The 16,861-nt window shown below is 36.9% G+C and overlaps 1 protein-coding gene across 1 annotated transcript; it reads right to left on the bottom strand.

Moving 5' to 3' along the window:
* Nucleotides 1–8,140: 8,140 nt before the first annotated feature.
* On the bottom strand, nt 8,141–14,904 carry PKIA (protein kinase (cAMP-dependent, catalytic) inhibitor alpha). Its single transcript, XM_010006391.1, has 2 exons — nt 14,731–14,904; nt 8,141–9,082 (listed from the first exon to the last, which is right to left on the bottom strand). Exons 1-2 carry the CDS (start codon nt 14,879–14,881, stop codon nt 9,003–9,005), a joined length of 231 nt encoding a protein of 76 aa, XP_010004693.1. The 5' UTR covers nt 14,882–14,904; the 3' UTR covers nt 8,141–9,002.
* Between the last annotated feature and the right edge of the window lie 1,957 nt (nt 14,905–16,861).

Here is a 16,861-nt window from a genome sequence, read left to right as displayed (position 1 = left end):
AGGTTTAAAAGTGGAGACTTGTAGCTGAAGGCACTTGTCAGCTCAGTCATGCACTTTTACATGCAATACAGTTGCTAAAGTGAACAAACTCCACGTGCCTGTTACCAGGGTTACTAACATCCTTTCTTTAGAGCCTTCCACAGATGGTCAAAGTAGTGTCTTTTCAGGTACTGCTTTGATAACCATTTCTGAGGGTTTTTTTCCCAATTTAGTAGATTATTGTAGACTGAGTAGTAGCATCAGAGTTTACCAGCTGCCGCGTCATTGTACATAATCCTATGTCTAAATCTGCAGATCCTCATTCACCCAGGAAGCAAATACTATAGACCCACTATAAATATTTTACAAATCAAGTGGTTCCTAAACCATAATCGTGACTATAGTGAAACTGGAACACTTCGGATATGAGCCCTTGCTTTAGAAGCATATTTTTTTAGAAGCATATTTTATCCTTTCATATCCTCCAACACTAAGCCTCTCTACGAGGAAATTACAGACAAGCTTGTTTAAAATATTACTAAAATGAAGTGTCTTCTCATCCACCTTTCCATATGATCTCTTGTTATCTACACTAAAAACCTGCTCTCTTGTGTTTCTTCTCTCTTTGAAACATTTTGGGCTAGTTGTGGCAACAGCCACCAAATCCCTTCGTTATTGGTCTCTTTAACATTTAGTTGCTTAGCCCTGAGAATGAAATTAGCACCAGGAAAGGGAGGTCTATCATTAGCACCCTGTAATGCTTCGGAAGAACCCTTCTTGTTCTTCTCAATTTGCCTTGATGACATTTGGCTTTTTGTTTGTTTGCTTGTTTTTTTCAGGAATTCCAGTAAGCACAAACTTTAGAAGAGTGTTATTTGGTTTTGCTATGATGACTTAGATTAATTTCAAGCCTATTTGATATACTCAGATTTTTAATTTCTTGATAATAAAGATCACCAGGAAGATACAATCTTTTGACTGTGTGGTCAGACTGGTGAATGCAGGCTGGGAATCTGCAGGCTGTCCTCTTAGTAATCAGACTTTATATGAAGACAATAATAATTTTTTTAATTTCAGTTCATCTACTGGAATCAGTTGCAAGTGCTTCTTTAAAACCCCACTGTAATTCTAGCAGTTATGCAAATCTTATTTGTGGAGTGCAGATGCCAGATCCCAGGGAAGCTCTGAAAAATCACATATGTTTTATGAGATAAAGAACAAAAGCCAAGTCTGTAATTCAATCATGGGAAAAAAAACAACACAAAAAACCCAACCCAAACCAAACATAAAACCCCAACCAAACCAAACCAAAACCAAACCATTTTCAATACTTTTCCATTTTCCAAAGAATTTTCTCAACACCTTAATCATTCCAGATCCACCATGGCTGTGTGGACAGGTTTCTATAGGTTGGTTTCATTTCCAGCCCTTTCTTTAAAGTGCTACCCAGTGCCACCAGGAGGTGTCCGTGTGCTATTTATGGGTTACTATCCGGGGAACTTGCTTTTTTTTTTTTTTTTTTTTTTTTGGGGGGGGGGGGGAGGGCTCCAAGGCCCCTGTGTCCGAGGCACAGAGATAACACTTTCTATAGGATCACAACTATGATATAGCATTCACGTTTGTACTTCCAAACAAATTAGGATGATGTGTTTGTGTCCAAAGGGATTTCTTAATTCTTGCACTGAATCACAGCTGAAAGACCTGTTAAGTCAACAATCTTCTTCCCTTACAGCATGCCCTGTTCTCTGAAGTACACTGTTTAATGTATTGAGGGTATCAGTCTGTTGCTAGGGAAATGACGACTGTAATGAGGTGTTACAGTCTAGATTTTGACTGCATTGCAGGATCAAAGATGAAGCTGTGGAAACTAAGATCTTTTACTGAAACACGCTGTGTCCTATTTGCACTTGTCTGTAACTTCCAGGATTAGTAAAAGGAGATGAACATACACTATGAAAAACTAAATATCACACAGTATTTTTATCTTACGTATTCCCATTTGGTCTGCGATATTTCATTGGAAAACACGAGTGCATTTTCAGTGTAAATATAGGCATAAAAAATGTACAGATCTAGAGGACACTGCAAGTGACTACAAGACATCCTATTACACTACAGCCTAAAGTACTGCCATATTTGGATATTCAGAAGCATATATTAGAGATAATGGTGAATCTGAATTAATTTGAATATTACTTGATGAAATACTTTCAGCCTTGCCTGGTGACAGAACGTATGGTTCAGATGTATTCCACAGAGCCTTGTGAAGATTCTGTTCCAACTAAATTAAAATTCAATGTGTTGCAGCAGTCATAAGCACTGTCTGCAGATGCTGTATGTGAGGGAGAGCAGAGTGCACCAGTGACACTTTTTTCAAGGCTGTACAGTCAGATTTCTGCTGTCTTGCATCTTGCAATCAATGAGTGTTTTGATAAAGTGCATGCCATCCTTGTTGAGGAGAAATCATAATCCTGAAAAAGGTTTCCAAATACAATGGTGTGTTGTATGGGTTATGGTCAAACTTCTTAAAGGGTTAAGATTTATAAGTTTGCCAAATCTCATTTAGTAGTCACATTTCACTTTCAGGATACCTGTGTAGAACAGCAAGCTTAACTGCCACGCCCCAAATCCCTCCCTCCCCAAATTTACCGGTAGTCTTACTCTTTTATATTAATTTATTACACCATTTCACCAAAAAACTAACATGGCCTCTTCAAAGAGTATTTATTGTATTCCCACCAGCAACAGCAGTCCCAGGATGTTGCTGAGTAGTTCCTAACCTAAATTATTCATATATGCCCTGTTCTATTGATAAAGAGAAACATTAAAGCAGCAGATGCCATCATTACTGTACACGAGTTTTTAACTTTCACACTTTGTTCTTGCATCAATAGTCACCTAAATCACTGAACTGAAAATAATACGAACAGCAGAAATAATTTTACAGGTGAGTCGACTGAACTAGTGTGAAACTCCACTGAAAATGAATGATAAAACATTCCCACATCACAGATGTGACTAACACATTGGCTAGATACTTGACATTCAAGGTCCTAAGTAACAAGAGAACTCTATATTGAGACAAATGCATGCTGTTGCTGATGCACACACTGCAACACTGTATCTCATTGCACAATCACACCTGTTGTGGTTTTTTTTAGTTAAAAAAGGGACATAGAAATGGAAGCCTACTAGTAATGAAACACACCTGTCAGCATGCTACATGGCAAAAACCCCTTGTTTTTTCCTTTGATGACTTGGAAGCCATCGTTCCTGTGTTCACACTTAAAACCCTTCTGTCTGTTTGCAATATCCATGTTTGATGAACACAGTGAAACCTAATTTACATGCTAATGCAATGAAACACATGCAGAGTAAGACTCACCTGCTAACACATGCATTGTTTGGGCCACACTAGTACAGACTGAATGACAGGTAGCTTTAATCCTCAGAGTGGTTTGCAGAGCTGCTCAAGATTTGATCTCTCTACAAATATCTCCCATCCATCTCTCAGATGATGTCAGTATTTCCTTTAAATTACTGCTGAGTTACTTTTTAATTTAATCTCTCATCCTTTTGTATATTAACCACTGATTAATTTTTCAAGATCAGGTGTTTCGCAGAACGTAGATTTAAGCTTTACCCGATTAACCGTTGATGCAATAGTTTTATTATTCAAAAAATACAAACAGTTATCATCTGTCCTGTGAGTGCAAGAGCATAGTGTGGATTTTCTGCAAACATTTTCATGTAAAGACATTCTGGGAGTACCCAAGTGGATCTGCCTTTATTAAGTCTGTATCAGGCAATCACCCATTACACTGCAGTCAGCTGATCAGTATGGATCAGCACCAAAGCACATATTAATAGCAAATAGGATTGAAAATGCATACTGATGGCTAAGTTGCTAAAAGCTCAGTTAAGAACTCATAAGCAATTAATCACTAGCATTACTCTTTTTATAAAAAATGCTTGGTTTCAGGGTACTGCAGCAGAAAGTGCTGCCTGAAAATATTGAGAAATCATTTGTATACAGACGTCATGAGTTAATAAATCTGTTCTGTTCTTCATCCTAAATCATCACCAGCTCCAAGTCATAATGTAAGAATCTATGCAAAAGGGTAGAGTATGAAGTCCTGCTGCTTTGAAAAGATGGGCATGCTTCTGGCACACTGTATTTGTTTTTAGCTTTACTCTCTCCTTTTAAGATTTGTTCATGTTTTGCCAAGTCACCATTAGATTTATTAGTCACATACAACAACAGAAGGTGAGTCAGTACCCTGATATCCTATTTGTCCATACAACTGTTTGACCAGTATTTTATGTCAGAGAGTTACTGGCCATACATTACATTAATAAAATATTAGTGGAAATGTACCAAGCATCCATACTGACCATCTCTGTCCTTCTCTTGCATTCAGTATAGCATGCCTAGCATGACAGAAAAAAGCAGGAAAGAACAGAGTTCAGCCTGAGCCTGCAGAGAACAGTGAGGAGGTTCCTGGTACTACCTTGATTTCTATCATTTTCCTGGCTGTTAAGTTTCTGCTTTTCAGAAAGTATTCTGTATTCTAAGTTATCTAAGAAATCTTTATTTCATTGGAACTTGGTGATTCTCATTTGTCTCAAGGTTAAGGGCCAGAGATCTGTGCATGCTTCTCTTCTACAGCACTGTTGAAAACCTGAAGTTGGTTCTGAGGTCAAAATATCACCTCAATTGAATAATTTATCTCCTTTTTAGCTACAACCAACACATCCTGACTGTCCATATAATGGAGGAAACAATTTTCTGCATTGGGCTCCACCTGTCTTCTTACTACTAAGAAAAGATATCCTCCTTATATTGCTGGCCTATCTTCTTGAACCCACACTTCCAGGCTCTATTGCTTCTCTCATGCAGAGAACTTTGAAGCGGATTCCCCTTTGTGCGTTGATCAAAAAGATGAAGAGAAACAACCTTTCCACTACAAGACTTTAGTCAGCTAAATATAAAGAGAATCCAATACACCACTCCATTATCCATGTATTTCTAGGGTATTATTTTAAACAAGGGAAGTGCAGGACAGAAAATAAAGCAGCCAGGTAGAGAGGCAGAGCAAAACAAAGAAGCACAGCAGCTTAACATAGAAATACTGCTGAGGTAAGGCAAAGTTTATCAAATTCACATATCAAATTACATCACAATTACATTACCGTGCTCAGTTTCAACTACAGCTCTCAAGCCTTTCCTTTGTAAAAAAATAATAATTGATGTTTTTGAAACATAAAATGCAAACATTAAGCCCATCTGGATTTCTTCACTGTTTAGCTGGGGAAAGCATTCATACTGTAGAAGTTCCAGCTTAACCACTTAAGTAGTTGTTCCCTTCTTCTGGACACCAGATAATTTCATTGTCCATTTGCATGAGATTTATTTCCTCAGGACCTGTCATTCATACGAGGATGCACTTTTTCCCTATTCCAAAATCGTGAAAAAAACACGACAAATGAAACAGCAGGGACAAGCAGCAGGTATATTGACTTTTTCATATTTACTTAATTGTTGTAGGGAAGGTCATGGTAAACATTTGGTTTAAAATGATAGTTCAATGAAATAATGGTATGCACATGCCTGCTTCTATCTTTTAATAGGAGCTTTTTGAAGCAGTTGGAAAACATTAATGGAAATAAGCAGAATAAAGAAATGCTAGTATCTCTGTCCAATTCGAGTTCTGGAATCTCGGTATTTCAAGTGAACGGAGAATCTAAATCCTGCAAGTGCAATGACTGCGAACACAGTCATAGACTTGATCATGAGCAACAAGAACACGGGTAGAGAGACTATGTTTTCAAGTAATGGGACTGGCAGGGAGAAGGAACCACTAAAAACATAAAACCACAGAGACAATAAAAAAAAACGCCAAACCCACCAACACCAAGACAAAACTTAACAAGTATTTTATTAATCCAATAGTCCAAACCTAACTTTTTTGCTTTTATCTAGCTTTTTATTTATTTTTTTTTCCTAAAATAAAACCTGGATTAAATGAACTTTTAAACATTTTACCTATAATGAGAACAATAAAATATAAAGAAGATACTGAGATAGATGATGGAATGGCAGCTTTCCTGGAAAAAAATAACTAGCAAAGGAAAAAGATAACCCAGTTAAAATCCAGTTCTGCCACTGTTGCCCCTGTCATATGATACAGTTAGGCAGAAATAAAGGTGTGGCTATACTTGAACCAGCTCTTCTGTAATTGCTTGGGCAATAATGGTACTCAAGATACAGTGCTGTGATTTGGCACAGAGTAACCATATGTTAACATCAAGTGAGGCCTGCTTATAGGTGCTACAGAAATACCCTAACTAAAGAGAGCAAACAGAGTTCAAGTGATAAAGCAAGCACTCATACACTTCCAGGGGACAAGGAAAATCAACAGTCCTTTACTCTATTGAAGCTAACAGTGCTATTTTCCATCACTAAGAGATGTGTTTGAAAAATCAGCAAAGGCCTCTATAATTGTTTTGAAAACAAGAGAAGAAATAGAAGAAACAGGTACAAAATAGAGAAGAAAGGCCAAAATTATTTTTATTTCACAACACAGAAGAATTAAAAAGGAAGGTGTATTGAAATAAAGAAAAGCATTGAAGGAAAATAAGGAAATCCAACTCTTCAGTGTACTGAAATTACTTATTCCACTGTTGCCTTTTTCCATGACATTTTATTGATGACGTTTCATGGATCATCAATAAAGTAACATTATAAAAAGCCCTAGATTTTTATTTCCTTCTGGTGTTTGTGCTAGATTGACAGTAACTAGTCCATGTTAAAGGGGAAACAGTTCAGCTTGAAGACTTGATGCAAGAGCAAGGGGAGAAAACAATTAAAAGAAGATCAATAATAATGTGTTAACTTTGAAAGGAACACCGAGTGAAATAAACAAATAAATAATTAGTTTAAGGATAATAGTGTTTTCAAATAGTATTTAAAAGCAAATGGACTACTTCTGTTACCAAGAAGATTGGGCATTTAACAGCAAATAAGACAGCGAGGCATTCAGCTTCCAAACAATAAAAGGTGACAGTTAATATTACACTAATTAGCCACAGGCATACTGCTGGCTTTTTTTTTTTTTTTATTAACACTAATAAATGAGCTCATAATACTGATCAGAAGTGGGGTTTTTTTCTCCCCATATCTCACAAAAGAACTTCTGGTGACAAGTACTATGATACATATGGTAGAAACAACCAACTGTGGCCACAGAGATGTTTTCTTAACTGATGATTAATATATTCAGGAAGCAATCACACTATTCATTAGTAAAAGTTTACAAACATTAAAAAGTGCATAACATTTGAAACCAACAACAACACAAAAATATATATATTATATATACTATATATAAAGAAAGTGACATCACCTCCAGTTAATAAAAGAAAACAAATCTTCTGACTTTGTGATTGGTGCTTATGTGATTGCCATGGTTTACTACTCAGTTACTACTCACCTTACTCATACAGACTATGCTCCATTTTGCAGTATTGAGCTTCATGTATGGCCTTGTCTATTGGGGTGGGATGGGGGAAGGAAATCAGTCAGCATAGCTACTGCAGAACAGATAATTAATTTGAGGATATTTTAAGTAACATTTTAAGTAATCCCCAGGATGGACAACCTATCCTGGTATTTCAGTGAATGTCCAGTTTGGACTGTTGTTTTGGAACAGATGAAATTAGAAAAATCCAGTCTTTTGGGTGCTAGATGCCAAGTGTCTCACTTCCCTCTCCATATCCTAGCCAAAAGGCTGCTGTACCACTTCTAGCACTTCACTGTACCTGCTGTAACAGAGTACTGAGTGTGCAAACCCAACAGACTGATCAACTGAGGCAAAGGGAAGGAATAGAATAAAATAGTCTCCCTGACTGGATCCAGCCCAAGATCCAGCAGTTGGTCTATCCTGCAATCTAAAACTCATTTCAGAATACATAATTGGCAATAACCTATGCCAGTTATTATCCTGTGTGTAAACAGGGCCCATCTTTAACAATGTGAACCAGGAAAATCTCTAGCACCATGGAATTTTTAAAAATTTTAACCTATATAAGGTTATAAATGTATTCTTAAAACTACCATAATATTAAAATACTTGGACTAACACGTAAAACAAAATATCTCGGAGAAAGGTTAAGAAATTGGAAGTAAAATTAGAAAAATGGGGAAGAAGAACATAGAAGATTAAATTTGCGTCTCTGATATGCAACTAACTACAGGCAAGTGGCAAAACTGTACCAAGGACACAAAAAACACTGAACTATTCACATTAACAAATCATTTTGAAGGCTCATCTAGTAACAAATTAAGAGTGTTGCTGAGTAATTTAGGTTTAGGCATGATCAATTTAGCAGTTGACTTTTTAAATCTATCGTGCACATCACCACATTATGCAAAAAAACAGCCCTTTCAAAATGCGTGGTAGAAAAATTCACAGTAACAGAAATATTCTTCATAAGCAGTTGAGAAGGGGCAGTGTGGAGCATTTAAGTTGTACAATACAAAAAACATTGTAAATAACAGCTGTCAAACAGACTCAAAATTCTAAAAACAGTGCTTTCTTTACAGTTCTTTTAATGGGTGAACACTTTGGCCAGAGAATTTTAAACTCTGAGGATCACATAAGCCTTTGCTAAAGATACACAATTAGATCCTCTAACATTTCAAAGGCCATTTGCTACAAGATTTACCTGTTCTACCTTCTAGAAGTGTTCCCATCAAGTAGTCATTATGAAGGGATCCATCTGATGACACTATCCCAAAAAATCAATACATGTTCAACCATTGCTAATGACAGAGGTAGAGAAAAATCTGTCTTCTGCCACAGCTTGTACCCCCATTTTTAGCATTGTGTTGAATGGGTTCCAGCAGTGAAGACACATGCACTCTCTTTTCCACCAGCTTGCTCATGGAAACAAATTTGTTCCAGCACGCGCTTGTAGTCTGAAAACATCCAGCAGCTGTTCCAGTCGGTCAAAGTTGGATGTCAGCTTTCTTGCTTTGCTGTCTCCCCTTGGGCCTCTCCCGTTTGCTCAGTTGGATTTCGTTGTGCATCTCCTTCTCCTTCTATAAGACACAAAGAAAAGTCAACTGTTCCATCCTAATGCAAACAGGTCTTGCTCCCAGAACCCCAACTGATCATTCACCGGTATCAAAAACAAAGCAAGAAGAAACTGAAATTGAAATCTTGCATTAAATATGAAACCTTATACTACAAAGACAGCCATACTTCACATCTCAAGAGGTACCTTCTAAAACAAATTTCTATCTGCAACCCCCACTATCATTTTGAGTACAGAAATGTAGAATTTAACAAAAACAGCAGGGTATTTTTGACAATATATTCACTACGATACTATAATAATATAAAACAAAAAAACCTCATTACACCAAGTCTGAGCAGAGTTTACTATAAAGAGATGCAGCTTCAAATAAAAGCAATAGTTTGTTAAAGCTGTATTCATTCTTTGCATACGTTTTCAGTCCCATGCCCCAGGGCTTTCAGTCCAGCTGTCTCACTGCAAATCACAGAACGATCTGAGGAATAGAAAACATCTTACAGTGGCACAGTGAGCAGACAGCTTATAAAGCCTGTTGAAAGCAGGCTAAGTGCATCGAGAATGGTCTACTAGTATCGATATGCAAAGTATTGTATTTCACCTAACAATTGAAGTCCTAGTAGGTTCAGACAGCTCAAAGCTAAGTGCAAGTAAGACAGAAGACCCTGAACACTGGACTAATTACCTATAGGTACGTAATGTTAGGAAAAGAATAATGTTAAGGTGTAAGTTGTCTCTTGTATCTTGCAAGACTTCTGAGTAATTTATAATGAACTGGCTTGACAATAGCTAGGAGAAAAAAATTCCATGGACAAAGCTATAAAGAAGTTTAAGTAGAGGTAGCAGTGTTTCTTTAATCTATACATTTTTAGAATAAAAGTGGGATTCTCAATTAATTTATTTATTGTTTCACCATTTAAAATCACACTGTACATCTGCAGGTTTATTTCTGTTCATGGAAATAAACACCATAAACACCTTCTCTTTTCTATACAGAAAAACCCCCACATTGCTAATAGAAAAAAAGTTATTTGCATTGCAAAGAGCATTGCAAAAAGCTCAGACATGATAGCTGTGTTTTGTGTGCATACTGAGTATTTAGGCAGCAAAATACCTCTGAGGGTATTGGTTATTATCAAATTGAACCTGATGAAAAGCTGCATGGAAGGTTGATTAACCCATTAAACAGTGAGGTTTGTGAGGTTTGCTCTATTCGTTATGGGTTGAGTAAGAAATAAAAATTTGTTTTGCAAGGCACTTGCTCAGAAAACTCTTTATTTCTTGCTTTTATTTCCCACATTATAAAAGACTCCATCAGGATGGATCTACATGCAGTTATTTCCCATTGGACAGAAATCCTTTTTACCCAAGCTGTCCAAACACTTTCTACAAAGCCTCCTACTTTTGGTCTGATACTGCAGAAGTCCAGATGAACGGAATCTGATTTTTTAATTCCTTTTTTTTTGTCTGCTCCATACTCTATTAATTTTAAGTATTAGGAAGCCTTTAATGTCCCTTATACTGTCTGATAGAGTCAAGCTTTCCTGAAAGAATTCCTGAAAGAAGTTGGATGAGCAACTTGATCTAGTGGGAGGTGTCCCTGCCCATGCAATGGGGTTGGAAGTAGATTATCTTTAAGTTCCCTTCCAACTCATACGATTCTATGATTCGATGATTAAAAAACTCAACAAACCAAAAGCAAAAAACCCAAACCAAACAAAAAAAAACCCAATTCAACAAAAAACCAACAACAAACAAAAAAACCCAAAAAATCAGAAAAATGAAGAGAGAAAAAACTTTGCAAGATATTTGTGTTTAAAAGGAAAATAATCCTGGACACAAAACCCAAACATATTACCATCTGATTCAGAGAAAGAGCACTAAGGTTCTAACAATAACATTCTTAAAAGATTTTCTTAACTCAGTGAAAAATCTCACTGGTCTGAATCCATTTAATCTATAATAGACTGTCTTGGTACTGCAGACTTTGTCTTTTTGCTGGCAGAGCTCTCCTACCAAAGGCCTTAAAATATGTTTACAGAAAGAATTCTGCTTCTAGGTTCTGAGAATCTCAAAATTGCCTAAGTACACTCTTCAGCTATTCTTCCTTCAAAACATGATGGCTACAAGCTCTTAAGAGTTGCAGTTCTTACACCGTGATTTGTAATCAACAGGAAGTATTCATAAATCCCAAAACCTCAAACCATAACAGTTACGTGAGTTAGTAAGCTAGCAACAGTTTCTAGTTCTGCTAAGGTGAAGGTTTTACCAGATTTTCTTCCTCTAATATTAAGGGCTCTTTAGTTCTCCGTGTTCCCAATGCTTACACCTGAAACATTTCTACCATGAAGTAAAATAATTTTCAATCCAAAATTTCTACCATCAGTCCTTCATTTCAGTGCCATATGACTTTAAAATGGGGGTTATAGCTGGTCGGACCATTACAACTTTTACCAGGAAGTCTCCTTCCCACTTCTGTGCTCAATCTGTGTTCTGTGGCAAGTCTGCAGACACCTAGAAAATCAGCAGCTTACTTTAGAGATTAGACTTGCAGAGACTGGTTGTCATTCTTTATTGCACTTTTTCCTTACTATGTTACTTAGTTATGAATGAACTAAAGCTTCTTGGAATTGCATTGGTTCCCTTGAGCGTTGAAAACGTGAGCTACCTGCCGATTCCATATTAAAGACCCTCTTGCTTTCTGTCTGATCATTTCTGTTGCAGTGTTCTACTTATCAGAGGTACACAGTATTGCTTTTACTAAATTTAGAAACAATGTGTTGCCAAAGGGTATTTGGAACCTGTATTTTGAAAGTCAGATACACATCCATTCCATAACCATTAGCAGGTTGTTAGCTTATTATGGACAAAGAACATTGGAACAGTTGTTTAGAAGGGAGAGTATTATACAGTAAATATATGTATTATATATAATTATGCATAAACTCTTGATTATCAGTCACTGGCTCATCAATGAGAGGACTAATGTATCTGCAGGCTTTTCAAAGTGAACATACTAAATATGCTTGGGTAGCTTAATTTACATATGTTTTATAACAATCCCTTTTTAAAATTCTTTTTTAATCAGCATTTATTCTGCCATTACTCTATACAGTTGAAAGCAAATGCACTCGAACTTTTCCAAGAAAATGCATATTGCTTTAATAAGAACAAAAGAAAAAAAAAAAAAGAAAACTTGTTATCTACATTGGTATAATTAGGTAGTACTTAGCATACATTTTTTGACATGCACCTTGAAAGAAGAAGGATATAACCACCAAATGTGTGTTTTCCTCTTAATCCTGTCAGGTGTGATGCTCAATGCCTCTGCCTTAGCCTCTGAGCTGCCTTAGCCCCTGAGCTACAGCAAACCTGCAAGAGCATGGTGTAGAAGTTCTGGGGCAGTTTTTCTGTACTGGAGCATGCCCAAAGAAGGGCAACAAAGCTGGTGAAGGGTCTAGAGCACAACTCTTACGAGGAACAGGTGAGGGAACTGGGGCTGTTTAGATTGGAGAAAAGGAGGTTGAACATTATCAGTCTCTACAATTACCTGAAAGGAGGCTGTAGCACAGTGGGGGTCTGTCTCTTTTCCCAAGTAACAAGTTACGGAAAAAGACGAAATGGCCTCAAGCTTGCCAGGGGAGGTTTAAATTGGATATTAGGAAAAATTTCTCCCCTGAAAGAGTTGTCAAGCATAGGTACAGGGTAACCAACAGTGGTTGTCACCATCCCTGGAGGTATCTAAAAGACATGTAGATGTGGTACTTAGGGACATGGTTTAGCAGTGTTATGTTAATGGTTGAACTCCGTGATCTCAAAGGTCTTTTCCAACCAAAACAATTCTGTTCTATTCTACAGTTCTACATATGCATCCCACAAGCACTAGTATATTCTGAACTGGAATTTGGGATGCAAAGTATTTTTTAGCCTCTCTTTTGTATGGAAAGACATGATGGGATAGTTCACAAGTACCTGTATGAATTATAGTATAATGCATTTTCCAGCATTTGTGGTTTGGAGGCTTTAATCTGGCACCTAAGTTTACTACTAATGCAAAATTCAAATATATTTTCAGTGTATCTCATTCAAACTGCATAACCTCCTGAAGAAACATGCAGGGATTTTTGTGTATCTACTACATAAGGTAATTTTATTAGCAACTGTGTACATTTCTGCAATGATGAAGGAACCCAAACTTCAAAAGAGGTCTCCAAGAAGAAACCAAACTACAGAGCTAACTGCATGTACACAATGCATACCAACATAGATTACAGGCAAAAAGTCACATTCTTTCTATAGCTCACAAAAAAACACAGTTCTGGCTTAAATCACTTCAACAGACTAACTTAAAATTAGGGATCGTTTTCTATCTTCTACATGGACAAGATCAAAGACAATGTTGATAAGTGTAAATTTGAGACTTAAGTAAATTATAGCAATAAGGAATGTTGGCATTATGCATTTCAAATGCCACCTACTTCGTATTTTTCAACATTTTACACATATTCACACATTACAATAAATAGACATGCCTACGCACATACTAATAAAGCTTTTCTTTTTAAGTAGAAGTAAAAATAAAGGCCTAGCCCAGCTAGAACTGCATGCACCTAGAAGCTATAGGTTCCACACTGACAACTGCAGAAGGGACTTAGGACATACATTAGTCCGAAAGCAAAAAAGAATCCCCCTCTCCAAACAGACTTACAACCACCCAGACTCATGCTGCCCACATCTGACTGTCCAGTGATGTGACTGCCTCTCAGATCTCTTGTTGTTGTCTCTGAGAAAAGTATGTGCACAAACAGGGCAGCTGCTAAAGAACAGTTTGTTCTTTGCTGCATTTGTTTTCTTCATTAAAATAAGCATAAGACCACTTTCCTAAAATGTGAAAAGGGCTTTCAGATATTTCTAAGATCCATTCATTAACCTCCACCCACATAACATGAAAATAATTAAACAGGTATAGTCCTGTTTTTAGTTTATGTAAGGCCCTTCACTATACACTGTCCCTCCTTTTTTATCAACTGAGGTGCACACCTAGCTTAAATTTTTTATAATATTGGAGGTGAAGTAAATTTTAGGATTGCATTAGTGCTAATAACCTTAAAAGGAGGACAAAGTACCAGGAGAAGGGGTAGAGAGACCAGTTACCCAGAAACAAAGATCTAAGTATAACAAAACAAAGCCATACATTGCTATTGCCCTGTCCTCTTGCAGCTAAAAACAAAGTAAATCTCCACAATCACCTTTTCAAGCAGACACATGGCTTCTCCTACAGGCTTCAAGCTATAAAAAGCTTCCATTAAATGATATTATGAAGAATTAGATTTTACTAAATATTTCTCTATTTTCTTCCTTGTATTTGATTTTCCATAAAATTTATCCTGAGAGGGACCCTGCCACTAGGCACTCACTGTAGAATGACCTTTCTTTTTTCAGCAATATGTTGTACTTGCAAATAATGACCCTTCTTGTTTATGAAATCTGGGCTTCTTATTGCAGGCAACCCCTGCTGATCTTCCATTATCAGAAAAAAAATATTACTGCTGCTGAGGGACATAGGAATAATGCATGCACGTGAATTTAGTTTTGAGTACTACTCTTTTTATTTTACTTTTAAATAAATATAATAAAAGACCAAAATGTACTCACCTGATTTGTTTATGTCAAGCTCTGATAACTTTAAGGATAGTTCACTAGAGTTCCCACCTGGAGAGGACACAAGTATGTCATGTAACGCATTTCTTCTACCTGTTCTTCCTGAAGCAATAAAGTCTGCATATGTAGATTCCACATCAGTCATTGCTAACAAGTATCCACATAGCAGTACCTGGATGGGAGAAAAAACCAAACACTTAGAACACCAGAAAAACAGATGATATTATGGAACAGGAATAGAAAAAATTGAGTGACCTCATAGTGGAGTAGATTGACCATACAGTAAGAAGCAAAAGATTATGCCTCAGTCTCAAAATTTAGAGAAACTGGAGAAGAAACAGTAGAAAACAAAAAATCTGTGCGGATTTTATGCAATCTGTATTCAACAATATCTTAAACAACTTCATTTTCCATACTTCAAAAAGTGCTAGTGAGTACTTTATAAAAGCAATGACCTCAGCAACATAATTTCTTTAGAGAGCTGTCTCTTCTTTTAATATTAGCTGGGAAGTAGGAGGTAGGTAGGGGGTGGAAGAAAGTTCTTTTCTGCACAAAATGCAGAGCATAAGGAATAAGAAAGTACAAATTGGTAATGCTTTTGCATGCAGAACACCGTGCTCATACACAGGCACAGCTATGTTCTGTGTATTTTCCTTTCTGTTAGCATGATTGGTTTTGGCATTGTATATAGATCTTGTCAGACTCAACAAATTTATTTTGGTGTGGTAGCTGCACCAAAGTGAAGGCAGAATATAAAGTCACTGTAATGAGTGGAGACATGTGAACAAAGCAAGCTGAAGATCCAAACAATAATGCAGAGATTATAAAATTATGCTCTGTAAGCAAACTATAAACTCATAACTTCTATTTCAAAACAAATTATTTCTCATGTTATTATGGAAAACCCTGACCATATGAATTAACGTAAGATCTGCCAAAGACACAAGCAAACTCTTCTTTCTTACAGAGCTGTAACCAGAGCTCAAGGAGGGGGATGGAAAAGGCACCTTCTCTTTCTGATCATTCTGCTTTTACTGTAGTTCCACTTGTAGTCTCAAAGGTTTTCTGCAAAAAGCTAGGCTACTGTGCTTCAAAAGTAGCTTCCCTCATGTTCTGTGTTTGGATGTAGCAGAGGATTCAGGGAAGCATTCTGCTAGAGCAGACTCCAAAGAAAAGAAACACTAAACAAAACCAGTACTCCCAAGCATGCAGCTTGGGAGTATTTCTACAGTTTTGCATATTGCAGAGAAAGGACACAGGCATAACAACAACACTGCACAGCTGCACACAGTGCTTAAGCTATTATTACTGAAGTAGCTGAAACTTCACATTTACATAGAGTGTAACAAATCTTTTTAATCAGTTCCTACTGCTGTTTCTGGACACTGAAGGAGCCCCTGAAGTCATCACAAACAATAACGGCAGGAAAAGCTTCAGCTTTCTCTCTAACTAAAACCCCCTCATTTTAATAAACACTTTTCATTTTAAAAATAGATACATGAAAGACAACAGCCAACCCTTCACCACCTTAAACTATGAATAACTTCATAAATCCTGTCCATCCTTCATCTTCATTCTAGTCCTCACCTCCCCAACTTCAGTCAGCTGTATGAGGGTGTATATATTATGTGTTTGAGGAGCCAAGAAAGGGTTCTACACCATATTATATTTAGTCTAAATATAACTATATCAAGTAGCATTGCAAGACTGACTGACTTAAAAAGAAGTTCATTGCTATCGAGCTTTGGAGTTCCATGCCAAATGCTGAATGGCTCACAGGATAATTTTACTCCTAAGAACAACCACTATGAAACAGGGACCTGCTTTTAAAAAACCCTAAACAGCACCAACAAAAAGCCTAAACAACAACAAAAAAAACCCCACAAAACCTAAAAACAAGCACCTAGGGAATGGAACGAGGTCAGCATTGACTGAAAGCCTGCATGACACACATAACACAGTGTAGTGACTCTCAATCAACAAATACTTTCATGAGCATGACAGCATGTGCATTTCTTCCCATTAAGAGCCCTCTTCTTGAAACATTTTAAGAATATTGAAAGAAATTTGAGGTCTATCACTTGTTCCTTGCCCTATGCACAGACATCTCAATGCCAAATAGAAT

Source organism: Chaetura pelagica, unplaced genomic scaffold (genome assembly GCF_000747805.2).
Source record: "Chaetura pelagica isolate M959 unplaced genomic scaffold, ChaPel_1.0 scaffold76, whole genome shotgun sequence".
Lineage (NCBI taxonomy): Eukaryota > Metazoa > Chordata > Aves > Apodiformes > Apodidae > Chaetura > Chaetura pelagica.
The sequence above is the reverse complement of the archived record's forward strand: the minus strand, read 5'-3'. Positions and strand labels throughout refer to the sequence as shown.